The sequence below is a fragment of the Pangasianodon hypophthalmus genome, chromosome 2 (genome assembly GCF_027358585.1).
Source record: "Pangasianodon hypophthalmus isolate fPanHyp1 chromosome 2, fPanHyp1.pri, whole genome shotgun sequence".
NCBI lineage: Eukaryota > Metazoa > Chordata > Actinopteri > Siluriformes > Pangasiidae > Pangasianodon > Pangasianodon hypophthalmus.
In genome coordinates this window covers 13,126,654-13,142,279 of record NC_069711.1, presented here as the reverse complement: position 1 = coordinate 13,142,279, position 15,626 = coordinate 13,126,654, and the positions used below count along the sequence as shown (strand labels likewise).

Here is a 15,626-nt window from a genome sequence, read left to right as displayed (position 1 = left end):
GAGACAGTTCCAGGTTACTAAAGTATCTGCTTTTTCATCTGAAAGTCTGGAATATTGAATAAACTCTAAACTAAACTGATTTATATGTGCACACATTATAATATGTCTTAGTAAGGAATAGGAATATTATGATGAATGTTGGAATGAAGCAAAACCAACCCATGTAAATAAATTGTTTTTGGAACAAGCTGATTCTGTATAGTATGTTGCCTTTTCAGGATCTTAGACAGCAGTGTGAAAGAAACACTGAATGTTGACATTTTTATATAAAAGTGTTTTATTGCATTTATTACCCATCTCTAGTAAGAATATGTTGTGTGAACAGAGTGGTCTTTGTTGAGAATGGAAAATTTTAATTGAAATAAATTTTCTCCATTCTGGATCTTTTTTTTTTTTCCTCAAAAGATGCAAGTAGCATCTGGACCAGAGCAGATTAAGGCTTTAAAACATAGCAGCTGACATATTCTTTAAACTAGACAAACAATAAACTTCTCTCAAAAAGGTGCAAGCTAACAGTGATTAAAAAAAGGACAAATACATATACCCATATAAAGATATTCCAAAAGTAAATGATTCATTCTGAAAGCGAGAAATCATGAAAGCATAGAAATGGCTTTGTACTAAGTGCTTGATGCTAATTATGTTAATTTACTGTTTAAACCTGGATCGTGATCTGTGTTGATTTTCAATTTATCGTACCTTAGTTGAAATAGGAAAAGAAAGTCAAATAGGAAAACAATGTAAAAGTATTTCACATCAGAGCATGAAGAAATGCTTCAGGCAGTATAGTTATATAGTTGGTATTAACTCTTGAAAGTGTCTCTGCTCTTTTTTTATTATAACAGCAGTTTAGGAAGGTGCTGCAATGCCCATCGCTCAGCCTCTCACTGACCACATGGTTGACGGTTGATCTGCGGGAATTTCTACTGTTCACTTCTCCACTCTGGATGCACATGCTGTTGCACTGCACTCTCTTCTATTTCTACACAGAATCACAACACATTTTTAATAATATGCAGATGTAAATGTGTAAATCTTGACAACAGCCACAGTTTTTTGCAGGATATCTGAATCGTGCAGACTGGAAAGACAAGGTTTTTTTTTTTCATTAGGTTTTTTATACCCGGGGTGAGGGGTGCAGTGGAATAGCTAGTTCGTTTAAATGTTGCTTAAATGTTGCTTTCTATAAAATGTCTCTGAGCTGATCTGGGAATGTGTGGAAAACTTTTGGCTGAAACAAAAATGTGACCATAACAATGTCACTATCTTTAGACATGTTCAGGTGCCATATGTAGAGATGAGAAAGAATCTGCTGGATCTGCTGGATTAATAATTGAGACAGTGTTGTGGTCTGGTGGTTGCAAATTATTGCACTATGGCTGTGAGGTTTAATTCTGAGCTACATTCAGGCTAACAGACAAAATAATAAACATAGGGTGTATATGTATAGTGTATGTGTGTGACACATGAGCACCCTATTTTCTGAACCATTATTGTTTCTGTAGTAACAATCCAAACTTTGTGGAATTGACACTTCAGGCTTAATATCTGCTTTCTCATGAAGGTAACTGTCTATAGTCCTCATCCAGATGTCTTCATCAGAAGCTATGCTGCTATGGTGGTAAAGATGTCCTCCAAGTTCATAATATATCTACAGTGGATATAAAATGTCTATACATCCCTGTTAAAAGTGCAGGTTTTTGTGATATAAAAAATGTAACCAAGATAAATCATGTCAGATCTTTTTCGACCTTTAACATGATATAGCAACCAACAAAATTCAAAACAAATAGAAATAATACACATAATGTGTGGAACATAATGTGGAATGTGACTCATCCGACTGCTGAAACCATGGTCCACAAAGCATGTACGGGACCTCAATGTCGAAAGGTATCAATCATGAAAGGGGTACAAAAGAACTTCCTAAACATTACATGTACCATGGAACACTGTGAAGGCCATCATCAACAAGTGGAGAAAATGGGTCACCATAGTGACATCACAGGATGTCCCTCCAACACTGACAAAAAGACAAGAAGAAAACTTCTCAGGGAGGCTGCCAAGAGACCTACGGCAACAATGAAGGAGCTGCAGAAATATCTGGCAAATGTTGTTCACTCCCTGCATGTGACGACAGTCTTTCGTATGGGGTAGTGTGACTAGACAGAAGACCTTTCTCACAGGGAAAAAGCATCCATGTGGCAAAATGTCTTATGGGCTAATGAGACCAAGGTAGAACTTTTTGGGCACAATTCTACAAAATATGTTTGGCACAAAAACAAGACAGTTTGTCTCCCAAAGAACATCATACCTACAGTGATGGTGGCAGCATCATGATATGGGGCTGCTTCTCTTCAACTGGTACTGGAGCTAGGGTCAAGATAGAAGGAATCATGTATAGCTCCAAATACCAAACTATTTTGGCACAAAACCTGCAAGTCTCTGTTAGACAGCTGAAGTTAAAGAAAAATTTCACCTTCCAGCACGATAATGATCCAAAGCACAAATCCAAGATCAATGTTTTGCAATGGCCCAGTCAGAGCCCAGATCTAAACCCTATGGGAAACCCGTGGAATGACTTGAAGAGGGCTCTGCACAGGAGATCCCTTCACAATGTGATAGCATTTTTGAAAAGAAGAGTGGAATAAAATCCCCCAATCAAGGTGTGCCAAGTTGCATTGTATTACAAGCAAAATGTGCTTTAACAAAGTATTAGTTAAGGGGTGTGCACATTTATGCAACCAGGTTTTAAGTTTTTTCTTTTTTCCCTAAAAAAAAAAAAAATCTATTTGTTTTTCTGACTAACCCCAAATAAATCTTGATGAAGGACTTTCTTTACATCATCTTGGTTTCATCCGACTGCTGAAGCCATGGTCCACAAAGCATGTACAGGACCTCAATGTTGAAAAGTATCGATCAGGAGAGGGTTGCTATATCACAGTAAAGGTGGAACAAGATCTGATACGATTTATCTTGGTTTCATAAAAACATGTCATTTTAATAGGGGTGTGTAGACTTTTTTATATCCACTGTTAAATATCCATTAATAAACACTAATTAAACTAATAAAAACTTTTTAAAAAATCACTCTTCCATTCTTTAATGCAGGGTGGACAAATCACTCCTGTTATGGTAAAACAGTGCCAGACAATGTTGGTTTTGTACATTCCCAAATTTCTGTCATTTTAGATGCTGCATTAGTATTTGGCATAAGTGTACACTTCACCAGAGGTTTTACTGCACATCACATCATGAGACTCAGGAATACTGTGACAATGAGCACTACACACGCAAACTGACTTGAACACCACCAAAATTATTGTAATGAATTATTCTTACTTCGTTAACTGCATTATTTCCTGATAACATTGTTATGCATAGAACATTGAAAGCAAAACAGTAGGAATATTTCTGAGCAAGATACATACCGTCAGCGGAGGTGTGGATTTTTAAAGATGCCAGCCGAGTCACCACATCATCCTCCCCCTCAAAATCCCTGTAGTCAAAGCCAGTGTAGCCCTGCTCTTGCTCACAGTACTGAAAAAACCTTACATACACACAGAGTTCTGTCTGGTCATCCATACCCATATAGACTCAGTGTTCACTTTATCAGATACACCCAACAGGCGTACTTTGTAGGTATATAATTACTGGCCATGGCCTCACAGTTGCTATTTAGATTATCGACGAACACCATGCATCAATGGATAGGGACCGCCATAGGACCACTACTGACCACATTAGTTTGGTCATGGACTGGTTACTGGTATGTGGTATGTATGACAAATTGTGCAGAGCAATAATTGTGTACCTACAAATTGCACCTACAGTGCCCTGCGTAAGTATTTATGCCCTTTGAGGTTTTCCACATTCTGTAGTGCTACAACCAAATGGGTTCCAAATGGCCATGAATCATATACAAAAGAACCTGTTTCAGTTTGTAACACTACAAAATGTGGAAAAGTTCAAAGGAGGTGAATACTTACACAAGGCATGATATATGATATTAAGAATCTTAAACTTGTAGGACACATTTAGAAATTTCAAACTGGTTCATTTTCTAATATCGTGTCCTACCTCTGCCAGGTTGGATTCTTGCTCAGGATGACGGGGTTTCCTACCACAATGAGCAGAGCTTTGGCTCTGGTCATGGCTACGTTAAACCTCTGTGGGAGAAGGAAAGGGGTTCAGAAAGAAGTAAATGCTACTCTAAGCAATACAGACACCAGTCTAACACAATAAACAATTTAATTCTCGTAAAGGAATAAATAAAGAAAATATATACTACAGCTACCAGTCCATTACTTTAGTACCGTTTAGAACCGTTTCCTCAGCATTAACCAGTATTGATCAAATATTGACCCAAAGGTAATCCATTTTTTTATTGCATGAGCCCCACCCACAGGGCAAAAACAGGTATACCTTCTCATTTGTGAGGAAACCAATGTTAAAGTCTTGGTCCAACTTAACATAGCTGCTGCTGCTTCTGACCGCAGACACCATGATCACCATTTTCTCCTGCCCCTGGAACTCCTCCACTGAGCCCACCTGTGGCACCAAGTACACAAGGCATGTCCCACTGACTTCACATTTAAACCTCACCATGTAATAACAAAAGATTTTCAAATGTATATTTTTATGTAATATTTTGGTGTAAACTTTCTCACATTCACTCACCAAACCCTTTATTAGGAACACTACTAATACGGGGTAGGACCTCTCTTTGCCCTGAAAACAGCCTCAATTCTTCATGGCATGGATTCCACAAGATGTTGGAAATATTCACACAATTCACAATATCACACAATTCCTGCAGATTTTTAAGGTGTACTTTCATGCTGCGAACCTCCTGTTCTACCACACCCCAAAGGTGTTCTACTGGATTCAGATCCGGTGACTGGGAAGGCCACTGAAGAACAGTGAACTCATTGTCATGTTCATGAAACCAGTTTGAGATGAATTTTGCTTTGTGACATGGTGCATTATCATGCTGGAAGTAGCATTAGAAGATGGGTAAATTGTGGCCATGAAGGGATGCACATGGTCAGCAACAATACTCAAATAGGCTGTGCCATTCAAGCGATGATTGATTGGTATTAATGAGCCCAAAGTGTGCCAAGGAAACATTCCCCACACCATTACATCACCTCCACCACCCTGGACTCCATGGGTCCATGGATTCATGGCATTGGCGCCAAATTCTGACCCTCCCATCTCAGCAGAAATCAAGATTCATCAGCCCAGGCTACATTTTCCCAGTCTTCAACTGTTCAGTTTTGGTGAGCCTGCGCCACTGCAGCCTCAGATTTCTGTTCTTGGCTGACAGAAGTGGAACCCGACGTGGTCTTCTGTTGTTGTAGCCCATCTGCCTCAAGCTTCAACGTGTTGTGCATTCTGAGATACTTTCCTGCTCACAACAATTGTACAGAGTGATTATCTGAGTTACTGTAGCCATTTTGTCAGCTCAACCCAGTCTGGCCATTCTCTGTTAACTTCTGTCATCAATAAGGTGCTTCCGTCCACAGAACTGCCACTCACATGATGTTTTTTCTTTATTGCACCATTCTGAGTAAACTCTAGAGACTGTTGTGCATAAAAATCCCAGGAGATCAGCAGTTATATAAATACTCAAACCAGCCTGTCTGGCGCCAACAATCATGCCACGGTCAAAATCACTAAGATCACATTTTTTCCCCATTCTAAGGGTTAATGTGAACATTACCCAAAGCTGCTGACCTGTGTCTGCTTGATTTTATGCATTGTGCTGCTGCCACACGATTGGCTGATTAGATAATTGCATGAATGAACAGGTATTCCTAATAAAGTGCTCAGTGAGTGTATCATCAGGAACATGTAAACAACGAATGTTTACCAAAGTCTGAACCTTATCATTATCAGGTCTAAATATCGGCTAGTTCCAAGGAACAAGCTGAACAAACCTTAATGTCTTTCCACTGATGTAGTTCTCTTACTGTTTTGAGAGCTTTCTGCATTTTCTCCACCTGGGAAAATATATGTTCAAGTTAATGAATCGAAAATCTATCCAAATAGATACTAAAATTACCAATGAGTTTTCTTACTTGCTTCCTGTAGGGAGCAATAATGCCAATGTCAGTGGCACTGAGTTTGGGCAGACCCTTCTTTCCCTGACTTAGCAGGAGCTTTTTGAGGTAGCTGATGAGGACCTCTATCTCGCTCACATTGAAAAAGGATGGACTGTTTGCTTCTCTCTCATCTTTTCCCATCACCCCATGGAATATCACTGGGAAACCCTGGTCAAAAACACAATGCTGTCAAACTGGAAAACTCAGCACACAGTAACCATAACAAGCCATGTCCTCCACAGGAGCAGTCATAACATTACTTTGTGAATAGCCAAGAGCTGCTAAAATTTCACATGAGAACAGCTACGAAACATTAGAGTGAAGTACCTGTTTTGGAAGGTGCTCCCATTGGCAGAAGGCCTCTCGCTCCATCTGATTTGCAAATACTTGCAGCTCATTTTCATAGAAAAGTTCATTAGGGATTTTCAGAATGGCAGGATGAGACCTGCAAAAAATAGGATAAAATAATTGAACATTAATTAGCTTCAGTATCAGATGGAATAACCATCTAACCATGGAAACAATGCCAAAGGGGAAATGAAAAGGGCACCTATAGTTACGTAGTAACTTGGTGACAAAGCAACTGTCATAACCTTGGCACCCATCTTGGTTCTTCTGATAGAGGGAGTTTTGGGTCATCAGTCTCTCCAACAGTGAAAGCCCTGTTTCACACCCATGGATATTACAGAAAAAAGCACGTATAACACTGTGAATTTTGGGCTCCAGAGGAAATGTAAAAAGTTTAACTACTCTGCTGAGCCCAGAGCCTTACTACACATGTCTAAATATTTAGTCATACAACAGTGTGAGTTACCCAGTCCATGTTGTTGTGCCAGTGGAGATCTAAGGACAGGGCCAAGCTGCTTAGGGTCTCCAGCCAAAACCAACTGGCCCTTCTCAGGATGGAGAAGACCTGAGGAAAAATGATTGTAGAAATGACAATAGAAATCATCTTGCACTTTCAAACAGACTGGCATACTTACTTACCCGCAATTCCGACAACACATTCAGGTTCCACAGCTTGTCCGGCCTCATCTATGAAGATGTGTGTGAAGTGACCAACTGGGATGCCTCCAGACACAAGCCTGAAAACAGTACAACCATTGGCTTAGGAACATTTATTGTATGACGCTGAAGGAAAATCATTCTTAGAGGTAAGACGAGTGGCAAAACATCTTCAGTTTTAGCATTTTTTGTCATATTCATATGTATAAAATCTTCATAGACATACAGCAGTTAAGTCTCTAGGTTCACTTAGCAAGTACTACATGAAATCTTGTTATGCTAAGTGTAGTTCTAAAATACTGTTAGGGCAGAGGGGCTTTTACCTTCCAGCAGTGATGAGCGTGACCACAATGATGGTGTAGTCCATCAGAGTTTTCTTAGAGGGCAAGATGAAACTGGCCTGTCCTTCAACCCAGTTACTGTATTTCTGGAAACAGACACATAATTCCAGAGATAAATTAAGATATATAATCTCAAAACAAACCTCTAAACAGGATTGATTATGTAAAACTTATGCATACCAGTAGTTTCTGTGGAACTGTACGGGGGTCTCTACTGCTGGCATAGAGACGAAACAGACGATGGGCATCCACGAATCCCAGTAGCCTCTCACACAGCAGATCACAAGCACTATTAGAAGGAGCACAGGCCAGAACATGGACACCAGGACCAGATTTATTCACCTAAAACACGCAGACATGCAAACACACCATTTGTTTTCAACAGTGAAACTGTTTTATTATGACTGTCCTTTTGCTTTTTTTTGAATGTTCTGAGCACTGCCAAATTCTGCCAGACTTGTTCCATCGAGATCCATCATCTATTTTGCAGCACCTATTGGACCATTTGTGATATCAACCTTGATGAATGAGTAGACTGAAACATCAAGGCAAAATTGAGCAAATTTACACAATGGATGCAGTTCCAACGTCCAGTAAGGGGTGCTATCTGATTTTCTGATTATCAATGATGGACATTCAGAATTTCTGAAATATGCAATGATTTACCTGTTTTATGGCCTCCACCAGTGTGATAGTTTTTCCTGTGCCAGGTGGGCCAAAGATCAGGTATGGGGCAGGTTTATGCTGACCAGACAAAATGTGTTGCACAGCCGCCTTCTGTTCAGGGTTGGTCTCCAGATCTCGGTTGTATATCCTGCACAGAACAGCAAATCAGGTCACGATAATTTACACTGTGTTCAACAATTATAATTTTTATTGTCATATTGGAGTTAACGGTTGTATCTGAGGGACCTTAGCTTCGGCAATGCTGTTTGCTTGACTCCATTGTGAGTGGGAAACAGCACGTCTCCCAGCCTGTGTTCAGCAGCCAGCTGTACAGCTCGATGCTGGAGTTTAAGTGGGAAACGATTGAAGCTGAACTCCACATTGAACTTCATATTGGCAATGAACTTCTGTACAAGCCTATAGAGCAAAAAAAAAATAAAAAATAGGTCTGTACTTTTGCATATAAATCCATGGTATAACAAAATACTGATTCTCAAGGCTTGTTGCCCTTCTTACTTCTTAGAAAAGCCCAGCTTAACCCTCTCCAGTTCTACACAATGAACATAGCCTTTATACATAATGATAGGTTGGGTCTTATCTTCAGACAAATACACATTCAAGTTATCTCCTCTTAGCACAGACGGCCTGTTCTCCACCACTCCAGGTACCTGAGACAGAGAGAGAGAGAGAGAGAGAGAGAGAGAAACAATAAACCCAAGCCAACTCCAAATGGTGTTAAATGACTTTGGGTGTTAGGAAGACACTAGATAAATCGAACACATAAATAAATAAAATAAATTTTAAAAAATAACTCACTACTGCATATTATACCAGTTATACCTTTTTTTCTTTCTTTTTTTCTTTAAAGACATGAAAGAGTTGGCACTCACCTCCAGTACAAGCAGGTTTTTGTTTGTTTTGTCCTGTTTCATGGTCTGGTTATACAGATCATACTTCTGTATATCCTCTTCCATTTGAATCTCCTCTAGGTGTAGGACAAGGTGGAAACGTTGAGCGTACTGCTTTATAGACAGGGGTGACTCCAACACACCTCTGAGAACATGAAAAAACTTTAGTAAGCAATGGTAATACACACACTTGTGTATATTTGTTGTTTGCATATAGTTTAAGCTCAAAATATTCAAAATGTACATGTCTGTGGGCATTGAACATGTGGTCCATTAGCTTTAAGACATTATGAAAGTCTGTCAAACATATACATCCTTGTTGCTTAAGCCTTCTGTTCAGTTTAAAATGATGCACATTCATTTTGTACTAAAAGTAGTGTCATGGAATTCTTTCAGCTAATATAAAAACTTCTCAGTCTTGGGGTCTTGATGCCAAAAAAATAGACTTTATTGTAAAAAGCAACAAAGCCGAGTTAGTCTGCAGAGTCTCTCTAGGCAGAGTTTTTCTCTTCACACAAATGACTAGTATCGTTTGGCTGTCGGCCACCATTATTTCTCAGTTTTAATGGTGGCGGAAGACCTAATCTCCACGGCCTTGGTACATCCTTTCACCCTGTGTTTTTCATCAGCATTTCTTTCCTAATCTCCACAGCCTTGGTAAATCCTTTCACTCCATGTTTTTCAGACCCTGAGAACCTCCAGACATTGATACCCTACTGTACTTTGCACAGTTCGTTACTGAACTTTAGATGACCTTATACATGAATATGATATTGCATACTTATGAGTACATATGTGATTACATGATTAAATATTCCATAGTAGAACAAAGCTTAGACATTCACTTATACCTACCATGAAGAAGAAATGAGCCTGCAAAGTGTTTTTGTGCGACTTTCCATAAATATAGCTTGCACTGCTAATAAGTGAGATTATACTGAGTAATTGCATTTCAGAGTTGACCTGGATCGATGGAGTAGTGAACAGAACCTGAGTGGTAAATATTTCTGATTGTCAGAAGCTCACCTCACTCTGAGAAGCTGCTGCCTGGCTGTAGGAGAAAGTTTCTCAATATCAGTGTTCCAGTGTTGGACCAAGTTCTTCAGGTAAGCTGAGTACCCATAGTCTTTCAGCTTCACAGTTTGTTTTAAAGCATGTTTCATGCTGCTACAGAAGACAAAAAAAGAATGAAAGAATAACTGCACTGAATCCAAGCAAATCCATTCAATATAATGTTGCACACAAATCTTCTAAAGGCTACTACAGGGAAATTTAGCACTCTGAAAGGCTATTGATTGTGACACTTCATATCAGATGTGTCGGAGTAGAAAGTAGATTCTGCCTTTCAAAATGTTACTCAAACATATTTACCAAAAATAAAATTATGTCAGTAAATAGTGTTGAAACGACTACTTAATACTTGGCAAGGTAACTGTACTTTCTGCCAATTGAGCTAGATTTTGTAACTCACACTTTATTTTTCCTGTGTTCTATGAACATGTACAGTACATTCCAGTAAGCTTACCTCTCAGGAGGCACACCCTCCTCCACCAGTCGGTCCTTGGGGCGTTTCTGCCCTTTTTGTCTGGCTCTATACTGACTCGTTGGGCCCAGCTCAGTGCCCAGCTGAGTGTGCACCACTGCCTCAATTTCCCTCACAATGCAGAAAGGTTTGGGGGGGTCTGAAGACTCGGACTCGGGGCAGAACTCAAAGTACATGGTGGCTGGGAAGCAGCCATAGTGGCGAGCTTGGTACTTCACCTCAACTGCATAGCTCTCACCTGGCAAATATTAACAGATTTTAATCAAAAGAAATATTTTGTTTATTTGTTTATTGTTTCTATTATTGATACAATACTTATATTTGAGCTCCGAGCTTTGGTCAAGACCCAATACTGATCTGATACTGAACATACTATCAAACTCTCTGAAGCACTCCGTGACCTTCTGTTGCCACATTAAACAAAATGTCACAGTTGTGATTGCGTATATAAAAATACTAAAAAAATAATAATAATAATTTTTAAAAAAGTTATAATTAAAGTAAAGTTATAGCTAATAGTAAGAAGCTAATTATGGAAATAATTTCACTGGGGCTTTAAGAAAAGTCATGTTGTATACTGAACATTAATTTTAAAGATGTTAAAAGATCCTAATTGTGTCAATCAACACCCACTTTCTACGTATAAAATTAATGTCAGAATGTATGCCAAATCCAAGACTGATCCAATGTTCAGGATCAACCCTAATACCAATACTCAGTATTAGATTGGTGCATCCCTAGATTCCATGATTGCATCCAAACAACAAAACCATTCATCCATTATTAATGTGTGGTTATAACACAGCACTGTTAAATTCTCAATTCTGATTGGTCATAAGGGGTTGATTCATTTTCCAGCTACAAGGCAAATCACAGGTTTAAATTAAAGTGCTTGTCTAATACATTATTGTATATAGGGACTTGTACGGAGGATACTCCATGTAAACAAAAAAAAAAAAAAAAAAAAAAATGTTATTGTTAATATGTTTTATGTGAGGAGAAATTTTCTGTGTTGATATGGTGAAGTTTCCTGTGAGGCATTTCTGGATAGGGTCTTGAGTGACAGTAACGGTCAGAGGTAAAACTGTTTCTTTAGGTTTTTTGCCACAGGAAAGTCATCACAACAGAGAGCTTTATGGTTTGTAGATAACATGGCAATCTGTGTTTTTTGGGTTATTACCTTCAGAGGTACCTTCAAAGAGAATCTATTTATAGCTGTTATAACAGGAACTTACTTGTTTCAGTGAAGTTCCAAAACATTAATTGTAACTACAAATGGATTAGAAAGTATGACATTTCAATCTAATCTCATTAGTGCTGGCAAATTGCTGTGGTATAAGAAGAAAGAAACACTTCAGGCTCTGCTGCATCACACCACTCCGTTATTATCATTTTTTTGTAACAGCACACCCCATTATCTATTATTCCTTATGTAATGTAGAATGGAAATGAAATGTCATGTTAACATAGTGCTTGATATTCTTATTTCCATCTGAATATATACGGTAGTAGGTCTAGTATGAGATTATTCATAAAGGCTATTCTCACCTGGACAAAGAAGCAGAGGAGAAACCCTGCTCACTCTCCTCTCACTCACTAAAGTGAAGCAGCGTATCCTGTGCAGTGCTGTGTAGAAGGTGAAGTGAATGCACTTTTGCCCTTTATTTACGATTTGAAACCTCACCACATACACTCTGTCTAGAAGCTCAATATTGATCACAACTTTTCCATTTCTGCTCACAGGAGAAGATGTGATCTCGATGCCTCCCTTATCAGAGATAAGCTGTGGTCTGCAAAGAATGAGAAAAGCCCAAGCACTGATTACTGTAAATAAAAATAAAAAAATGTACATGGACAAGACAGATATGTTATGAGGCACATCTGTATACATAAACTAAGAATCAATACAAAATCTTTGGTTTTGCTGGTTAAGTCGAGATCTGTTCTTTGTGCTGGTAATTACATTTTGTTAGAAAACCTAACAAAGCAAAGCTTCATCACTGAATACAGCAAAGGCTCTAGGTTTTACCTGTTTGCCCTGAGTTTTTGAAGGATTTCCTGAGCCAGTCGTCTCTTTGGTGTGAGGACGGGGTTGACACTGGGTGATGAGTGAGGGGCACCTTGCCTAGTGTCTGGAGCGGTGCAGTCTTCATCATCAGGTCTCGAGCCTACAGTTGGCTTTGAGTGTGTGCTAGATCTCCACTGGTCACAGTAGTACAGACGTACCTATGAAAGAGAATTCAGGAGAGGGAAGTGTATATGAGTGGGAGAGAGAGAGAGCGAGCTGCACTTCCTCCTCCACTTTGAAAAATATCAACACCAGAGAGACATCTTCACCAAAAACATAACACTCAAAACTCCAAATTTCTGCAATTTAACAGAGAAAGAAAAACTAAGAATCATTCTGGGAGAAGGAAACACTGCAGCCTTCGCTGCAATGCGAGAGCCTAAGGGACAGCGAGACACCGAGTGTCCTGCACACACCCTGAATACACACACCCTGAATACACACACTCACCTGTCAGGTTTTTGTTATTGTTGTTGTTTGATTTATGTATATATAAATATTTTACTGTTCCTGCTTATGATGTTTGTAATGTTTAAATATGTGTACATATGGGTTTTTTTGTCTAAATTTTGGTTTGATCTACTTGCACTATTTGCTTTGTCAACAATATGATTTATAACATTCATGCCAATAAAGCACTGATGAACTGAACTGAACTGAACTGAGATAGAGAGAGAGCGCACAGTGACTGATCCTAAACTAAGAGAAGTCGTGACCAGGTACAGTCTCGGTGATCACAACCTCGCCATAGAGACGGACAGACACAGACAGACCTGGCTACCAAGAGAAGACAGGCTGTGCCTCCACTGCACACAAAATGAAGTGGAAACAGAACTGCACTTTTTAACAACATGCCCTAATTATACACAAATTAGAGAAACATTTTTCCCCACTTCACAACCCATGAAAAGAACTTCAATCTGATGCCAAACAAGAACAAACTCCCACACCTGCTAGGAGAAACTTCAGCAAGCTCAAACCTGGCTGCCAGCTCTGTGAAATCCTGTCATGACAAAAGGGTAAGCAGTGGAACAGAACCACCAACCACACAATAACACCAACACTGTAAACATGCAGAAAATGCTCCGAAATGTTTGGGCAATAAAATAAATCATTGTGGGTTTTTTTAATTGTGTGTAAATGTGTAGAATCTGTAATTTAATGTTACCAATGCTTTGGCAACGCAAAGCCTTTTACCATGCCAATAAAACTACCTGAATCTGAGAGAGAGAGAGAGAGAGAGAGAGAGAGAGAGAGAGAGAGAGAGACGCGCACACACACACACACACACACACACACAGACAGAGAGAGAGAGAGATACAGAGAGATACAGAGAGAGAGAGAGAGAGAGAGAGACACACACACACACACACAGAGAGAGAGAGAGAGAGAGAGAGAGAGAGAGAGAAAGAGAGAGAGAGATACAGAGATACAGAGAGAGAGAGAGAGAGAGAGAGACAGAGAAGAGAGAGACAGAGATACAGAGAGAGAGATACAGAGAGATGCATATATATATATATATATATATATATATATATATATAGAGAGAGAGAGAGAGAGAGAGAGAGAGAGAGAGGCAGAGACAGAAGAGCAGGAGAGAACTGACTGAGAGAAATAATAAAGAAGAGGGAGAGAGACACAGAAAGGGGACTTGCCTGAGGTTTGGCATGCAGGATAACTTTTCCCTTTCTTACACTGGCTTTGTTGAAACACAGCAAGGCGTAGACCAACCTAGAAAAATTCGGTCCTCCTTCCCTATAGAACCAAAAATATCATAAAGTCACAATCATACAAGCATTAGTCATCATTAGCCATACAGTAGCCGTACAGTGCTGCCTACAAGAGCTTCACAAACACATTACACACAGAATTAGCATGTTTATGTTAGCAGGTTATTTGCTCTACTTCTGTTGAACATATAAGCCGAACTACTGATAACATTATACGTTAGGTTTAAGAATTACCCTTCGTTTAAATGTTAAACCTATCTATTACAAAATATTACAGAATAAACAGCACGCTTCCCAGTGTAACCTTTTGAACTCGGAGGTGTAAATGTTTCGAAGCTCTTTTTTGTCCGTTTTTGATTTTCTTTCACCCAAGAACTCGATGAAATCCAAGCCAACTTCATAAACTTCTCTGAGTGAAGACATTGCTCCGCTAATCAGCTGCTTGTGTTTCGTTTCAGCTGCAGAACAGTAACCGCTTCACACAGGGCGGAACAAGCCAAGGGCACGGCTGAGCCGAGCAATGGCATGAACACGTACAAAACGAAGACAGATCCCAAGACAGACCAGAAAAAACAAACGTTCATGCACAGTTGAATATATGAATATAAAAAGCTTGTGTCATCCACGACCAGCAAAAGAAACCCTGAGAAATTGCATTTTGTTGAAGGTAAACAAATTGTTAGATTAGAATTTTTAGACGGTTCCTGAGCACCCTTGACGTTACATCCGGTGATATTTGACGACTAATATTAAATATAATATTTAAATATTACATATTTGATGACTAATATTTATAATATTTATAATATTTAATATTTATGACTAATATTTATAAATTTTGAATAACTTGAAATTTACCAACAAAGACTGGTCTTAAATGTACAGTAATGTACAGGAAGTAAGTGTTAACACATAATATAATACCTGTCACTGAAAAGTGGTGTATCTATGTGAGCCTGTTGGCTAGTTGCACAAGATGGCGTGGTTTAAATTCAGTCAATAAGGGCAAAAATAGTCCTATAGGAATTTAAGCCATTGTTAAGGGATTGTGGATGTGACTACTGCAGGAACTGTGCAGGTGTTTCATAATCCCTCAGGTTGCATTCCAGATGTACCTGCAGGATCCTAACAGGAGTGGATCATGTCCTGCAGTACTATCGTTCCCACTCTTCCTAAAGGAACTGCCCATGTGGGAAACCTGTGGGACTTATATATAAACCCTCTATCATGACTCTTACTTCTCTGTGCCCTCCATATG

The 15,626-nt window shown here is 39.1% G+C and overlaps 1 protein-coding gene across 3 annotated transcripts; it reads right to left on the bottom strand.

Annotated features, from left to right (window-relative positions):
- Positions 1-332: 332 nt before the first annotated feature.
- mov10a (Mov10 RISC complex RNA helicase a) lies at positions 333-14,840 on the bottom strand. 3 transcript variants are annotated; one of them, XM_026922691.3, is made up of 22 exons: positions 14,673-14,839; positions 14,294-14,393; positions 12,600-12,796; positions 12,119-12,360; positions 10,553-10,808; positions 10,054-10,194; positions 9,010-9,172; positions 8,636-8,787; positions 8,366-8,536; positions 8,120-8,267; positions 7,634-7,795; positions 7,436-7,539; positions 7,095-7,192; positions 6,922-7,020; positions 6,658-6,769; positions 6,435-6,552; positions 6,084-6,275; positions 5,943-6,005; positions 4,426-4,551; positions 4,081-4,169; positions 3,432-3,550; positions 333-982 (listed from the first exon to the last, which is right to left on the bottom strand). In XM_026922691.3, the coding sequence occupies exons 1-22, from the start codon at positions 14,789-14,791 to the stop codon at positions 924-926; spliced, it is 3,030 nt and encodes a 1,009-aa protein (XP_026778492.3). In that variant the 5' UTR covers positions 14,792-14,839; the 3' UTR covers positions 333-923. The 3 variants fall into 3 exon arrangements, with proteins under 3 accessions (XP_026778492.3, XP_026778499.3, XP_053084736.1); XM_026922698.3 differs by having other exon boundaries at positions 10,054-10,191; XM_053228761.1 differs by lacking the exon at positions 333-982 and adding an exon at positions 1,000-2,373 and having other exon boundaries at positions 14,673-14,840.
- Positions 14,841-15,626: the final 786 nt, after the last annotated feature.